The sequence below is a fragment of the Mastigoproctus giganteus genome, chromosome 8 (genome assembly GCF_048544385.1).
Source record: "Mastigoproctus giganteus isolate SK-2022 chromosome 8, ASM4854438v1, whole genome shotgun sequence".
Classification (NCBI taxonomy): Eukaryota; Metazoa; Arthropoda; class Arachnida; order Uropygi; family Thelyphonidae; genus Mastigoproctus; species Mastigoproctus giganteus.
The window spans coordinates 92,699,107-92,717,126 of record NC_143582.1 but is presented as its reverse complement, the minus strand read 5'-3'; the positions used below and the strand labels follow the sequence as shown (position 1 = coordinate 92,717,126).

The following is an 18,020-nucleotide window of genomic DNA, read 5'->3' as shown; positions in this document are numbered from 1 at the left end:
TAATCACCTGAGAGGGCATAAATTCAAATTGAGGAAAGACAGACGTAGGACAGATGTGCAGAAAATTTGGCTTTAGCCAGTGGGTAGTTGGTTGGTGGAACAGACTTCCATCCTTTGTTGTGGAAGTTGATAGCGGAGGGGTGAAATGGAAGTGGTTTTTTTTTTTTTTTTTTTGCTGATGCTGCATAAGCTTGCTTTCTTGCATCATATGCCTCTACTAATGCTAATTGTTGGTGACTATTATCAGGGAGACAGGGAATATACTTTGTAAGAAGGATAGGTTGAACAGGACTAGGGGCAATTACCCCCAGGTCTTTTTCATATTGAGGAAAGACAGATGTAGGATAGACGTGCGGAAATTTGCCTTTAGACAGTGGGTGGTTGGTGGAACAGACTTCCATCCCTTGTCGTGGAAGTTGATAGCCTAAATAAGTTTAAGGCTCAGCAGGACAGGTTTTTTTTTTTTTTTCTGGCTGATGCTGCATAAGCTTGCTTTCTTGCATCAAATGCCTCTACTAATGTTAATGCTAAACTTTAGTTGCCACTTCTCAGCCAGTCAACCCAACTTTTCTAGATCCTGTTGGAGTAGCATACTCTATTTAACAACCCTGCCAACCTTTGTATCATCTACAAACTTGGACATTAAGCCTGATATACCTTCATTGATATCATTGATAAATACACAAAACAACAATAGGCCCAGCACAAGCCCTGGGAAGCCCCACTAATAACATTTGTCCATGTAAAGCAGTGTCCATTTATTACCACTCTCTGCCATCTCCCCTCATCCATCTCCCATCCATTGCAGCAACTTGCCCTTAATGCCATACTGCTCCAATTTGTAAAGCTATCAACAAGTATTCCATGTGCAACAGTATCAAAAGCTTTTCTGAAATCCCAGTATATGATATCAAAATTATTTTTTGCATCCAGTTCTCTTCTGAAAAAAAGACATTGAGCTCCTTGAAAAGATGCAAAGAAAGATAACTCGCATGGTGAGATCAGCAAAAGGGTGATCATATGAGGAAGACTCCGTATATGTGGGCTACAGAGCATGGCAACCAGGCACCACAGAGGTGACCTGATTGAGGTTTATAAGGCTTAGAGAGGGGATAGAAAGGGAACAAAGGCAGAATTTTCACTGTTATAAAGAATTCCAGAACTCAGGCGTATAAATTCAAATTACAGGAGAAGAGGTTTAGACTGAATTGTAGGAAGTTTTCTTATAGCAAGTTGTTGTAAGAAAACTTACAAGTTTTCTTACAACATTGTTGATGGCTGGAACAGGTTGCCTCTTCATAGGTAATTGAGGCTGACAGTTTGAATACATTCAAAGGTCAACTGGATAATTAACTATGTGAGGAGAAAAGCAAATAATTTGTATTTTCTTATCTATTCATGGTGCCCTCCCCATCCCCAAGGCCAGTATGGCAAAAGCATGTGGTTTTCTTGCACTATGTGGCTATTACTATTACACAGACATTACGTTTCTGTTGCCTGCCTGACCTTTCTATAGATCCATTGGCACTATTTTTCTGAATCTGTAATTCAATATCTCTCTCTCTCTCTCTCTCTCTCTCTCTCTCTCTCTCTCTCTCTCTCTCTCTCTCTCTCTCTCTCTCTCTCTCTCTCTCTCTCTCTCTCTCTCTCTCTCTCTCTCCCTCCCTCCCTCCCCCTCCCTCCCTCTCCCAATCCAGTCTAAACGTTTGCTTCAACCATTCAACAAACATTCACTGTCCAAATCTAAACTCAACTGAAAACTAAGTTTTCCTCTTCTTCATTTATCACTTTTATGTCAGTTTTCTGGAACACTTACTTCACAGGAACACTTACTTAACTGTGAATCAACCTCTAGCTTAGAAAAGTTTACAATTAATCAATTTAAAAAAGAATAAAATTGATAACCATATTTAGAAGTCACAACAGCTTGAATCACAGTCACTAAAATATGTGTGCTGCAACATGCTCAGGCTTGACCACTCAGCTATGTTAGGCTCATTAGCAAATAAAGGCATTAACTAACATATTGAATTGTATTGTATTTAATTTTTTTTTTTTTCATGACAACTTTTATGAAGAAACTTCATTAATGTGGAAATGAATGCATAAAATCACCTAAATTATGCTAAACTAATTAATTTAATGAAACTAAATATTATATCAAGACCTAGCTAAATTAATTTAAGTATGCAATAGTCATTTTGGAACTTCAGGCTACATTTTCAAGATAGATAACAACTCTAAAAAAAGTTTTTAGAGAGGTATAGTACTGTTTCAACACAGATATTAAAATAGTCTGAAAAAAATAATACTTCTCTACAGTTTATTTTTCTGTCTTTCTTGTAAGTGAACACTATTGTCCTTCCATTGACAATGCCTGGGCACATTAGCACTAACATTAGATTGAGGCATTTGATGCAAGAAAGCAAGCTTATAGAGCATTACAAAAAAAAAAATCTTCCCATTTTACCCATCCAGTCACTCCAATTGTTTGTCTAAGTTCTGTGTAATTGAAGATATGAAGAACATCCTAGTTACATCATTACTCACCCAGACCTCAGGGTTGCAATATGTATTGAAAATAGAGTACAAAGAAATGCTATAGAGAAATACTCTATATTTCAATTACTTTTATTTGAGGAATTAGTCTTTATATAATCTTTAAAAAAATTAAAGATAATTAGTTTAAGCAAAATTGAGTTTGTGTTATTTTCCACATTTACAAATTTAGTTTAAAAACTATTATTAGACATGTTTTGAATGCAGACTTGAATTTTTAACTATACATTTATCTAATTTTTTTCTTACTTATGTATCTAACTATTGTGGCTCTGTATTGAGCAATTGGTGATAAATACAATAAAAAAAATAAAAAAAAATTAGATTAGAAAATGAGAATGTTCTCATTTTCTAATCTACTTTTTTTCCTATATTTTTAAATCTACATTTAAAAAAATATAGAAAAATTAAAACAAGATGAAAAAAATTACTTAATTACAAAAAAAAAAAAAAAATTTTCAAGATTTTAAAATTTGTTATTTGTAGTGATATTCTAAAAAATCAAAACAGAACCAAGAGATAAAGGCCATAAATATAATAATTACACACAGTAATCAACTTACAAAATGGAAGTGAAAGATTTGAAAACTGTTGGTAAAATAAATTTGTGCATAACATCATTGGTAGTAAAGCAATCTTAAAAGTCATTAAGGGGAAAAAAAAGGTTTTACAGCTGGTTGAAGGCAAACCCCCGCACATCTATCCTGAACCCTTCCATCCTTGATTTGAACTTCTGCCACGTCATGGGCATAGTCTGAACAAGAAGAAGAATGCCATCAGCTCAATTCATTCAAAGCTTTAAACACCACAATCAGATTACCTCACTGGTGCCTCCAAGCACTACAATTTGCAGAACTAAAACCTTTCTTGATAAGACCACCCTTATGTCCCCTTCACCAATTTCACTGACCTTCTCTGCACCCATTCCAGCAGATCTATATCCTTCCTAAACTGAGTCCTCCAGACCTGTATGCAGTACTTAAGATCAGCCTAACCATTGCTTTGTGCAATGGAATAATCATCTCCTTATTGCTGCTAATTGCAAAGTTCCTGTATATCATTAACAAAACCCAATGAGCTATCCTGGAAGCCTTCTGAACTGCTCAGAGAACTTCATATCTGACTAAACAATTTCCCCAGGTGTTTTAATTTTCTACTGCACTTAGTGTAGAACCACAGAGTTGGTTCATTAATCTGCGATTACTGCTATCCATATGCAGTACCTAGCATTTGTCAATGTAAGGAAGGGGAGGACAGAAGTATACTAAACTAACAGGGAGCTAAATGATTTTGTATAAATGGAGAGCTAAGTGGAGGAAAAATTGAAGTTAAACATAAAAAAGGTACCTGGAGTGGATGGAATCTATCCAGTGATATTGAAGGAGGCGAAGGAAGTTAGCGAACCCTTAGCCATAACTATGAGAGCATCCTTAGATTCAGGGGAGGTCCCCATGGACTGGATATGTGCAAAATTATCCCTAATTCACAAAGGGGGTTCAAAGGGTAACACGAATAATTATAAACCTGTTAGTTTAACTTCTGTTGCGGGGAAAATAATGAAGTCAGTGGTTAAAAAAGGCAGGATCACCCAGACAAGATTGCAGTAATAGTTCACGCAAAGCACGGGTTGTTAAGGGGAAGTCTTGTCTGACCAATTTGATTGGATATTACAATGTGGTCACAAAGGAACTGGATGCAAAAAATAATTTTTATATCATATATAGGAACTCCCTGACTTACGTAATATTCGACTTATGCAAATTCGACTTGACGTAAGTTTTTACCGGCCAGTGCAAGCTGATAAAAAATATGGAAAAGCATTTTGCCTCTGTAGGGATAAATGGAGGCATTGTGAAAATATCATAATGTGAAGAAATACCATGTTGATTTTTTTATTTTATTTTGTAATTCGTGCCAAGTCCTTGGAAGTTGAAAATTTTGCTATGTTACTAAAGTATTTATCTCTCTAAAAGGTCATATTTATTATTATTTTTTATTTTTTTTTTTTTTCATGAAAACCCAAAACAAAAGATGTACTAGAACCTATAGTACTTAATACCGTGCTTAGGTAGGAGGTTGTGAAGATGAAAGAAGATATTTGTTGACATTATACTTGAACTTCTGTAGACTATAATTTTCAGGAAATATGTATGAAGGTAGGCTGTTGCAGAAAATGGCAGTTGAATGAATAAATGAGGAAGGTGAAAAGTTGGTTCTGTGGGTTTGAAGTTGGACAGTAAATGGATGTTGGCTGCTGGCAGCATATGTTCAGACTGTTTTGAACGAGAGAGTGGGAATTATAGAAGCCAATTCAGAAGAACAGTGCCTATGGAAGTATCTGTAGAAAAGGCATGCAGCAGAAACAGTACATATATGAGACAGAGTGAAGACTCTGTTAGAGAGGATTCATTAATTAACCTAACTGCCATATTCTGAATGGAATCTAGAAGCCTGAGAGAGGTTTTCGGGGCACTGCTCCAGATGTGGGAACAATATTCCATAGCAGGGCGGATTTGCGATTTGTACAGAGTGAACAGCTGTTTGGAAGAAAGGTAACGCCAAGAGCGAAAGAGAAAACCAAGGTTTTTAGATGCAGAGGAAGCAATATTTGTAATGTGCTTGTGCCAAGAGAGATTAGAAGTCAGGGTACTCCCCAAAAAAAAATTTATATTTCTTTTTCCTAGAAATTGGAGTGTCACCAAAGATAAGCATAGGAGCAGAAGAATCCTTTTTGCGAGATATAAGACAAGACTGAGTTTTAGAAGGATTGAAATCAACTAAGTTGTCTTTGCCCCACTGCAGAATTACCTGGAGATCGGCATTTAAGGAATTGGTAGCAGATTTTTGAGAAGTTGAAGCTGATTGAGCAGGACAAGGTTTCTCAAAATGGAAAAATGGAATGCAATATGATATCATCGGCAAAACTATGGATAGGATTTCCAGTCAATGGAAGAAGGTCATTAATATACAAGAGGAAAAGAGTCGGGGGAAAGAACTGAACCTTGGGGGACACCGGCATTTGTGGAGAAGTTAGAAGACAGAGAGCCATCTACCATCACCCTCAGTGAGCAATCACAGAGAAAACTGGATAACCATAAGATGGAAGCTTGTTTAGAAGACCTTTATGCCAAACACGAACAAAAGCCTTTGAGATGTCAAGAGCAACTGCTTGTGTTTCACTGAACTTTTCGATCAGACAGAAAGTTTCTAGGTAGTTTAAGATTTGGCGGTTAATTGATTTCTCCATTACTTTAGAAAGAGTAGAAGTAATTGCAATGGGACAATAATTGGATGGGAGGGATTTGTCACTCTTTTTAGGGACTGGCTGGATATAAGCAAATTTCCAAGCAGAAGGAATAACACCTTTGAAATAAGAAAGTGAAAAAAGGTGGCAAAGAACAGGGAGCACAGATTTTGAGAACAAGTAGAGAAATACCATCAGAACCTGGAGCTTTTTTAGCATCAAGATTCATCAAAATCCTTCTGACATCCTTTTGATGGAAGACCACAGGAAGCATTGAATGGAGCTTGTTGGGAATGGTGGAAGGTGTTTTCCAAGATCATTAATACAAGACTTGGAAGAAAAATGGGATGCTAGCAGGTCAGCTTTATCCTTGGCTGAAGTGACAACAGAACCAAAAGATTTTGACAGAGGTGGGAGCAGAGATGGGCAAAAGTTGCAGCCAATAGCTTTGACAAGAGACCAGAATGCTTGACTACCATTAGGGCAAGAAGCAAGTTTTATACTCTTGACCTGTTCGAAATCTAGTTTGGACTGATTAATAACTGCTTTACAATTGATACAAGCTTTGGTGTAGGCAGAAAAGAAACAGAAGAAGTGGAAACAAGCCAATTATGATATGCTACATTCTTCTTTTGAACAGCCTTAGTACCTTTATTAGAAAACCAAGGTTTAGATAAAGGACGACATTTTAAAGTGGAGTGTGGAATAAAGGATTCCATTCCTACAAGAATAATTTCACTGACACAATCAGAGTAAACATTGATATCAGAAGTTTTGAAACAGTAGTCCGACCAAGGAAATGAAGAAACGAAATCTTGCAGGTCATCCCATTTTGGATTTTTGTAATGCCACACTATGAGGTTGGAAATAGCCATGAGATAAAGGCTCCATTGGAGAAGAGACAATCATCAAGTTGTGATCTGAGGTGCCTAACGGACCACTCACTTCGACTGTGTACTTAGAAGGGTTTTTTATGAGAAAAAGATCAAGCGTGTTGGCAGTATGGTTAGGATTGTCTGGTATTCTTCTAGGTAAATGAACAATCTGTGCAAGGTCATTAGTAACTCCAAAAGCCTCAGCATCTCGACCAGCCAGGTTGGTGTGACTAGAAAATGGAAGTCAGCTAGAGTTTTGAACATTAAAATCACCAAGGAATATTACCTCACCGTTAGGAAAGTTGGACTGGAGAAAGTAAAGTTGCAAAGAAAGGAAGTCAAAGAGCTCCAAGTGATTAGTGGAGTTGGGAGAACAGTAGAGACAAAAGATGAATTTGACACAATGAGGTAAAGAGATTTTAAGCCAGAGAAGATCAAAAAGAGGAGATTCCAAATTACCAAATCTCTGTCAGGAAATATCAGAAAGGACATATGTACAAGTATCACCTTTGAGGCGAAAGGAATCATACAGCGAATAGTTTGGGCAACTGAGATGAGCAGAAGTTGAATCAACCAATAACTGAGATTCTGTCAGAAAAAGTACATGAGGTTTGGCAGACTGCAAGTGGAAATGGACATTGTGAGATTAGAATTGAGACCAAGCATATTTTTGAAATGACTAGGAAGTGTTTGGGAAGTTTAGATCTTCTCACAGATAAGCTTACTCTATTAGTTTGGCTATTCATAGTGTATTCAATAGTAAGAAAAAGTGGGGGGGGGGGGGGATGCTGCATGAAGTAACGAAATTTTTGGATAGGGAGTACACACAGTAAGAATATATACAGATCCTTGTCATAACGTGGCCTCGACAATGACCCCCACATACACACTACTCAGACACCCTCCAGTCACTATCTGGCAGAGAAGAGGTAGCAAGATCATACACTAGCTGATCCGGAAGCCTCCTAAACAGTTACCAATAGGTTTGGTCCAGTGTACTAACTAGCAGCCGGCCTGTGAACACTGTTTTAGAGCTGTACCCTCGAAAATGTAAGGAAGATTGGATCTCACCATGATGCTCATCATAACCTGGAAACTCATCAGTCATACTGCATGATAGAACAGATGGGAAAGGATTGACCAGAACTTAGCTCTGGAGACTAAACATGGGTTCCACCACTTCAAGCCTTCAATAAGCAAAGTGGTGGTATTGCACCAGTTGATGAGAGTCACCTACCACCTAGTATTGTCTGGTAACACAGAGGGGCAGCATTCCTCCGTGTGGTGTGGGCGACACACCTCATGTGGCGCCCACACCACATGGAGGAACTCCGCCCCTCTATGTTACCAGGCAGTACTAGGTGGTAGATGACTCTCATCAACCAGTGAAATACCACCACTTTGCTTATTGGAGGCTTGAATTCGTGGAACCTATGTTTAGCCTCTAGAGCTAAGTTCCGGTCAACCCTTCCCTATCTCTTCCATAATGCAGTATGATTGATGACTTTTGAGGTTATGATGAACGTCGTGGCGAGATCCAATATTCCTTACATTTCGAGGGTACAGCTCTAAAACGGTGTTCGCAAGTAGGCCGCTAGTTAGTACACCGGACCGAACCTTTTGGTAACTCTCTAGGAGGCTTCCGGATCAGCTAGTGGGAGGTGTTACCTCTACCTCTACTCTGCTACCTCTTGCTACCTCTACTCTGCCAGATAGTGACTGGAGGGTATCTGAGTAGTGTGCATGCGGGGAGCATTGCCGAGGCCACGTTATGTCAAGGATCTGGGTATATTCTTACCACGTGTACGCCATATCCAAAAATTTCATTACTTCATACAGCATGTCCCACCCACTTTTTCTTACTATTGAATACACCATGAATTGTCAAACTAATAGAGCAAGCTTATCTGCGAAAAGATTTAACTTACCAAGCACTTCCTAATTCATTTCACAAATATACGTGGTTTCAATTCTAATCTCAACGATGTCCATTTCCATTTGCAGTCTGCCAAACCCCATGTACTTTTTCTGACAGAATCTCAGTTATCGGTTGATTCAACTACTGCTCATCTCAGATGCCCAAATTATTCGCTGTATGATTCCTTTCATCTCAAAGGTGGTACTTGTGCATATGTCCGTTCTGATATTCCCTGTCAGAGACTTGGCAATTTGGAATCTCCTCTCTTTGATCTTCTCTGGCTTAAAATCTCTCTACCTCATTGTGTCAAATTCATCTGTTGTCTCTACCGTTCTCCCAACTCCACTAATCACTTGGAGCTCTTTGACTTCCTCTTTTTGCAGCTTGACTTTCTCCAGTCCAACTTTCCTAACGGTGAGGTAATTTTCCTTGGTGATTTTAATGTTCACAACTCCAGCTGGCTTCCGTTTTCTAGTCACACCGACCCAGCAGGTCGAAATGCTGAGGCTTTTGCAATTACTAATGACCGAGCACAGACTGTTCATTTACCTACAAGAATAGTGGACAATCCTAATCATACAGCCAATACGCTTGATCTTTTTCTCACAAACAACCCTTCTAAGTACACGGTTGAAGTGAGAGGACCTGTAGGCACTTCAGATCACAATTGGAGAAGAGACAATCACTTGGTGATTGTCTCTTCTCCAATGGAACCTTTATCTCACGGCTATTCCCAACCTCGTGTTGTTTGGCATTACAAGAATGCAAAATGGGATGACCTGCGAGACTTCTTTTCTTCTTTTCCTTGGTCGGATTACTGTTTCAAAACTTCTGATGTCAACGTTTGCTCAGATCGTGTCAGTGAAATTATTCTTGCAGGAATGGAATCCTTTATCCCACACTCCACTTTAAAATCTCGTCCTTTATCTAAACCTTGGTTTTCCAATAAATGTGCTAAGGCTGTTCAAGAGAAGAATGTTGCATATCTTAATTGGCTTGTTTCTAATTCTTCAGTTTCATTTTCTGCCTACACCAAAGCTCGCAACAATTGTAAAGCAGTTATTAATCAGTCCAAACTAGAGTTTAAACAGGCTAAGAGTAGAAAACTTGCTTCTAGCCCTAATGGTAGCCGAGCATTCTGGTCTCTTGCCAAAGCTATTGGCCGCAACTTTTGTCCATCTCTGCTCCCACCTCTGACCAAACCAGATGGTTCTGTTGTCACTTCAGCCAAGGATAAAGCTGACCTGCTAGCATCCCATTTTTCTTCCAGCTAATGTATTAATGATCTTGGTAAAACACCTCCCACCATTCCCAACACGCTCCATTCAATGCCTCCTGTGGTCTTCCGTCAAAAAGATATCAGAAAGATTTTGATGAATCTTGATGCTAAGAAAGCTCCAGGTCCTGATGGTATTTCTCCACTTGTTCTCAAAACCTGTGCTCCTGAACTTACTCCTATTCTTTGCCGCTTTTTTCACTTTCTTATTTCAAAGGTGTTTTTTCTTCTGCTTGGAAATTTGCTCATATCCAGCCAGTTCCTAAAAAGGGTGACAAATCCCTCCCATCCAATTATCGTCCCATTGCAATTACTTCTACTCTTTCTAAAGTAATGGAGAAATCAATTAACCGCCAACTCTTAAACTACCTAGAAACCTTCCATCTGATCAACGATCGCCAGTATGGATTCCGTCAGTGTCGATCCACTGGTGATATTCTGGCTTATGTTACCCATTTATGGACTAATTCAATGGAAACGGTCAGTGAAACACAAGTAGTTGTTCTTGACATCTCAAAGGCTTTTGATCGTGTTTGGCATAAAGGTCTTTTAAACAAGCTTCCATCTTATGGTTTGCCAACTGTTTTTAGTAATTGGTTATCCAGTTTTCTCTCTGATCGCTCACTGAGGGTGATGGTAGATGGCTCTCTGTCTTCTAACTTCTCCACTAATGCCGGTGTCCCCCAAGGTTCAGTTCTTTCTCCCACTGTTTTCCTTTTGTATATTAATGACCTTCTTCCATTGACTGGAAATCCTATCCATAGTCTTGCCGATGATACCACATTGCATTCCACTTTCCATTTTGAGAAACCTTGTCCTGCTCAATCAGCTTCAATTTCTCGAAAATCTGCTACCAATTCCTTAAATGCCGATCTTCAGGTAATTCTCCAGTGGGGCAAAGACAACTTAGTTGATTTCAACCCTTCTAAAACTCAGTCTTATCTTATATCTGGCAAAAAGGATTCTTCTGCTCCTATGCTAATCTTTAGGGACACTCCGATTTCTAGGCAAAATGACATATCTCTTTTGGGGATTACCCTGACTTCTAATCTCTCTTGGCACAAGCACATTACAAATATTGCTTCCTCTGCATCTAAAAAACTTGGTTTGCTCTTTCACTCTCGGCGTTACTTTTCTTGCAAACAGCTGCTCACTCTATATAAATCGCAAATCCGCCCTGCTATGGAATATTGTTCCCACATCTGGGGTGGTGCCCCCAAAACCTCTCTCAGGCTTCTTGATTCCATTCAGAAGAGGGCAGTTAGGTTAATTAATGATTCATCTCTAACAGAGTCTCTCCACTCACTTTCTCATAGACGTACTATTTCTGCTGCATGCCTCTTCTACAGATACTTCCATGGGCACTGTTCTTCTGAATTGACTTCTATAATTCCCGCTCGCTCTTTCAAAACAGTCCGAACACGTGCCGCCACCAGCCAACATCCATTTACTGTCCAACTTCAAACCCACAGAACCAACTTTTCACCTTCCTCATTTATTCATTCAACTGCCGTTTTCTGGTGATGTGTTCAATTAGTAATTTCTTGAATTGATTTAGTGAAGTGACATTTTTGATTTTTGCAGGAAGTTTGTTCCAGGTTTTAGCACCTCTGTATTTTATACTTTTCTGACCAACAACCTTCCTTCATACGTATTTCCTGTAAATTACAATCTACAGAAGTTCAAGTCCAATGTCAACAAATATCTTCTTTCGTCTTCTCAACCTCCAACCCAAGCACGGTACTAAGTACTATAGGTTCTAATACCTCTTATGTTTGGGGTTCAGATAAAAAAAGAATAGATGTGTGGAAATAGGCCTTTAGCCAACGGGGGGGGGGGGGGGGGGGTTAATTGCCAAGGCACCTTGCTAGGCACCAGACTAGGGACCTGCAAGGTGATCTGATTGAGGTGTACAAGGCCTTGAATGGTTTGAGCATGCTCATTACTGAAAGGGTTCTTCCTCTTGCTCAGAATATAAATTCAAGGCTGAACTAGCCAAACTTTTGGAGTGAATATACGGGTGAAACAGGATGGGTTTGTTTTTTTTTTGGCTGATGCTAAATAAGCTTGCTTTCTTGTATCATATACCTCTATTAATGCTAAATGTAGAAAGCAACTGCTTTATACAAGACAAAAATAATATATGAACAGACTTTGTATGAGTGAGGATAACATGACCTAGAATTATCAGCTTTGCATGGCCTGTTTAGGATTGCTTTCACCAGACGTTTGAAATTCGTTTCTTTTTCATGAGTTCAATTAGTCTTCTTTCAAATCTTCTTTTGGATAGTGAAGTTAATTTGGCTATGAATCAGTACCACTCATGAGTGACTGCTTGTTCAATTTTTTGGTATGGTAACTCTGAAAAGTGCTTACATGGAGTTCTTCACCACTTCTTTAAACTTGGCAGTTCCACTAGAACAGCTGCCACTGTTCCACTAGACTAGTTAAACATTTACCCAAAGACAGATAATGTACTTGCACAAGTGCAAAATATTTTGTAATTAAGTGTCAAGCAATAGCTGAAACTATTTAAATCTATATTTCTTTTTAGATTGTAGTAAATATCCATTGAATATTCATTCAATTTTACAGGAAGACATGCAGTCCACTTTTCATCACACAAATTAATGAAATGACAAGAACAGTCTAATACCACTCAAGTGCCTTAATCTTATTTTTTTAATCAGCACTAAGTGCAAGACAGTTTTTTAAATGAATCCCACATTCTTTCGGATAGTTCATAAGAAAATGCCCAAAGTTGTACCTTGTAGAGTCATTTCCAATGCTCACAATTTTTGTCCCTATCCATTGCAGGATAGGAAAAAAAAAAAGCAATACATTTTGGGTAGAACTGTATTTTTTTGCTATTTCATTACAAGGAAGCATATAAAATGAAGCAATAAAAATTCCCAGGTTGGTGCAATAAAAAGAACACAAAGTGAAGTAACACAAATATGATTTTATTTTTAATAAAAGTATTCACCACATGACTGATTATTATACCAGTCTAAAAGTTTCTAAAAACAGATGACGTTTAGTTCAGTGGTTACATTTTTCTTCATGTCCTTAACAACCTGAAATCACTTTCCTTTGAGGGAACTCTTTTACCTTGGGATTGAGAAAGAAGTCCACTGGGTGCTAGTTGGGAGAGCACAATGGATGGTTGATCTGTATGATTCCATGTTTCATCATAAATGCCTTCAGAACAAGTATGGAATGAGCATGTTCACTATCAGACAACAAGAACCAGCTGCCTTTCTCCTGAAATTGCAGCCTCACCTAGAAAATGTGCTTCAATAGTCTTTGAAGCACCTGTACACAGAACGTAGCATTGACTCTCTCCTTCAGGTAAAAGGTACAAATTCCTTGTGAATCACACCCTGTTTTCCGAAAAACATGATCAGCATCATCTTGGTCCTGTACTTCAGTAAACAAAACTTTTTTGGCCTTAGTTTATGATTTTGAGGTCCACTGCATGCTCTGACACTCCATCTCTGGGTCGTACTGAAACACCAGACATCTCCAGTGATGATATGGGGTGAGAAAATTAGGATTGTCTTGACAAGTCTGGGTGAAGCCTTTGCATGGTAACACTCTTCATTGCTTCTGCTCCACCGTGACGCTATGCAGCACAAAATTTTGCACAGACCTTCCTTTTCTCTAAATCGTCATGTAGAATTTGACGAATCATTTCCTTATTCATATCTAACTTGTCAGCCGTTATTCTGATGGCCAAATAAATGACAATCTCTTGCCATGATTTCCTGAACTTTTGCAACTCTGTCCTCATTTTGAGAGATTGACCGATGCATACTTCTTGGGTGGGGGGGGGGGCCTCCGTAGCCAGGAGCATACGCTTCTTGGTTAGTCCGGGGTTCGAGCCCATGACCACCAAATACGGAGGATGCAGAAAGGTCAGGGAATGACCGCCGCATATCCCCTGGGCAATATGGCCTTAGTTGGTAATGCTCCTAAAAACCAAACAAACAAACTTCTTTGGTCATTGCAAACATCCTCACGTAGATCTCTGAACCACTGATACCATTCAAACACACAGGTATGACAATGTTTCCTCAACATAAACAGTTTTTACCATATCATATGTTTCTGTTGCAGATTGTCTCAGTTTAAAGCAAAATTTGATACTCGTTCATTGCTCCCTTGCAAAATCATGACATAGAACATTAACACGGCTAACAAAAGTTGTTACTTGAAAACTTATCAGCCTACTGGACAATCTCTGTACCACCCTCTGTTGGAGGAAGTCTGAACTATAACATACTACCTCCATTTAGTTTCAAACTCATCGACCATGGATCCAACAACACCAGTCAGGGAACTTTATTGCCACACCCTGTATTTCTGAATGAGGCATCTGCATGATCAGCACATTACAAGACTTAAGATGATATTATATGACAAAAAGATACAAATAAGCATTCAGCATTATGACATCACCTTCACTATGAAATGCTACATCTATTTTTGTATTTCCTTGTATGCATTGTGCACTGTCCCTATGTTTGTTTGTAAATGTCTGATTATATTGTTTCCCACCACTTGAAATTCTTATATACATACAGTACACTAAGTAAAAGTGTTACCTTTTTCAGATCTTGAAATACATGAAAAATCTTTCACATGTCTTCTGAAATTTTACAGATCTTTCATGTCTTACCAAGAGACACTGTAAATTATCTTTGCAACACACAAGTGCAATGCATTTTTACATTGCACTTGTGTGTTGCAAACATTGCATTTACATTGCATTTTTATTTTGCAATGTAGACTACCAACACCTGATGACCAAATCATTAATGAAACTAAGCAGAAATCAGCAAAAAAAAAAAAAAAAAAAAAAAAAAAAAAGAGACCCATTCTCCATTATAAATCTGGAGAATTGGAGCTGTTCATAGTGAAACGCATGGGTGTTTTGTTTTCATAATATTGCTCTATATTAAATTTAATATAACCATTCTGTGCAGTGAAAGTGTGACCGAATACTCAATTTCCTTCTACAGTAATTTTGTCCATTGTGTTTTTAATTCAATATACCACAACTGCCAGGATATTCTTTAAAATCCTCTGGTTGAGAACCATTCTCGGCAATCATCATTAAATTTAAAATCTTTTTGCAACAGATACTTATGCCATATTAGTTGCAACTGCTAAAGGTGTAAGCACAAGAACTTATTCCAGGAACTGCACACTTGTTAAGCTTTCCTCCCCACTATTAATATTACAATATGTAGAAAACAAATTTGAATACTTAAAAAAGCATTCAGTAATATTGATTTCTGGAATAAATTTATCAAGTGTGTATATATATATATATATACATACTTGATAAATTTAGCATTTACTGCACTTTACTGAGTATAAGTTTACTTTTGCTTTTGGTTGAAGGTTATATCAACCAAATTATATCCTTCATATAAGTCAACCCCCCCCCCTTTACAGTGCACTTTTTAATTCAACTGTTTCTGCTCTTTCTTTTAAAATTAACATATGATATTTTATTACACTGCACGGCCAACTATAAACAAATTAAGTGTATACAATACTTTCTTATGTGGAAGGTCACAAAACCAAAAGCTAACAGCAAAGTGATGACATGACACCAATCTTATTGATGCTATATCTGGCCTTGATTATCTAACAAAGCCATTTCTTGTTGCCTGTTGACTATTGTACTGGAAATTGGTTTCTCCATAAAGAATATCCAATATGGAAGTGTGTTTGGCAAAAGAAATTAAAAATCTTGAAAATTTACTTTTATTAAACAGTATTGCTATTTAAAACTAATGATTATTTTTTGAAGAAAAAGGATGATGAAAGTAAACTTATCTGCATGGGTTTTTGTTCATGTTCCTCATGAGAAAGGCTGGATGGATATACAAAATCTACAGCTTAAGTTGTAGATTGAGTTTGTTGTTAGCGCATCGGCTTCTGTGGCCATAATGCATGTAGATTGAGTGTGTGTAAAACAAACATCTGATAGGGGATTTTGCAAAAAACACAGCTTATTGGTATGGAATATTTTCAAGTTCTACTTAACAGACAATGCAAAGAATTGGCTGAAAATCTACAATGCTGATACTGCAGTTACACCAGAAAGTTTGACAGATGAAAACAACTCATTCAGTGATTAGATATTTTGATTAATGAACCATTTAAGGATCACATTCACATTCACAATGAAGAAAATAAATGAAGGAGAGAAAACCTACACAAAAGGAAGGAGTAGTACATTTTGTGCTTCACTATAAGTTGAGTGCAAGCAGATTATTTAAGAATCAGAAGCAAATAATGAGACGATGACAAATTCTTTCAAAAATGTGAAATATAAAATTCCTTAAGTGGGGTAGATGGCTTTTTATGGAGAGTGAACAATACTACAAAGAATGAGTAATACTGGAGGAGAATTGGATCCGTGCAATGTTCCTCAAAACAAAACTCTGATGAATTCCACAAAGTTTTTTAGTCTGGTAAAGAATACAAATTCTTTAGTTTTTTAAAAGGTGAGCAATACTATAAAAAAAATATATATAGAACAATTTTTGGATCGTTAAAGGTTTACTTATGCACCAAAATATATGGAACATAATATCGAATTAGGTACACATGAATTTAAGATCTGAAATGATCAATCGTTACAAAGGTATTACTGAACCTTCAAATGTCAAAAAATACAATAACATATATTATATCTGTAAAAAAATTCTGTTCCATTAATTTTGAAAATCAGTAACACTTTCTATCTTACCCTTGCACAAGCATCTACATGAGCACCATTGCGGAGAAGAATGCGAATAATGTCAGACTGATTTGCACGAGCCGCAAGGTGAAGTGGTGTTTCACCCCTCACTGTTGGTACATCTGGGTTAGCACCATGTTGAATCAAGAAAATAACAATATTCATACAGCCCATAAATGAAGCAACATGAAGTGGAGTCAATCCAGACTGCAAGAAAATTTTTTTTTAAATGATCTAATTCTCTGCTACAATGCATTTGACATCAAAAAATATTCTGGTCAATACTACATTTAACACTAGCAAACAGTCTTTCCTAACATTTGGGCTGTACTCTCAGGATCTGAAAACAATGAAAAAAGTTGATATAAACATGTGTCCAATTCTCAACTGATTATAGTTTCCAATGGTTAAAAAAATAATAAAATTAATAAATAAGGATAAGCAGATATATACCTAGTAAATATATATTTATACTAAGTACATGTTTGCTTATTCTTACTTTCTATTTTTATCCACTGATACTATAACCATTTCTTAACATTTAAACAGTATAGCTCTAGATATAACTGTTTAGAACTGGACACATGTTAGTATTAGTAGCAGCAAATGATGCCAACTTATATAAAATCATATATAAAAAAAAAACCCATATCACCTGTCCATTCCCATTAATAATTTGTCTAATTCTTCCTTAAATTTATTCAAACTATCTACTTCCAATAATTTGTCTGATGTTTATGTAAACTTTTTTTTTTTTTTTTTTTTTTTTTAAATGTTTGCAGGTCTTGAATAGATACCAAAAGTACAGCCCACATGTTGTGACAGACACCGTGTGTGCCCAAGCACACACGCACGTGCACGCAGCACACCTTTCTGTTTATTAAAAATAAGGATAGCCATCTTAGAAAAACACTTGTTAATTAATGCTACACACATTACAATACAACACACACTCTCACTGTTTTGGAATTAATACAAAAATTTTAATGACAATAATGTTTAAGAACTTCCTGGAATGAAGAGAAAACATAAATAAACAGAGACCAGTTTAATATTAAAATAAGAAGACATGAATTCTTCTACAAAATAGTGTTAAACAGGAATCAAGGTTAGGTTTGAGGGAGAGGTAAAGATCAACCATCACTCTTTTTGATATATTGGGCACAGTCTATTATTAGATTTCAAAATTTTGGCACATATCCAATGTGGATTTCGGGCAAGACCCTTTTATATAATTAATCATAAACTAGATATCCTCTGTTCAGGTTTATCTGATTATACTCTAGATATCCACTGTTCAGGTTTATCTGATTATACTATAGATATCCACTGTTCAGGTTTATGTTTGATTTGAAACAGCTCGTTATAAGTCTTCCTCAGAGTGCTGA

General features: G+C 37.2%; 1 protein-coding gene across 1 annotated transcript in view; it reads right to left on the bottom strand.

Moving 5' to 3' along the window:
• The window catches only part of LOC150081718 (uncharacterized), a 1,674,628-nt gene that overhangs the window by 975,464 nt on the left and 681,144 nt on the right, over window positions 1-18,020 (bottom strand). The window contains exon 12 of the mRNA XM_090378825.1: window positions 16,642-16,839. Coding sequence (XP_090234951.1) covers window positions 16,642-16,839 — 198 coding nt within the window. The remainder of the gene's footprint in view (window positions 1-16,641; window positions 16,840-18,020) is intronic.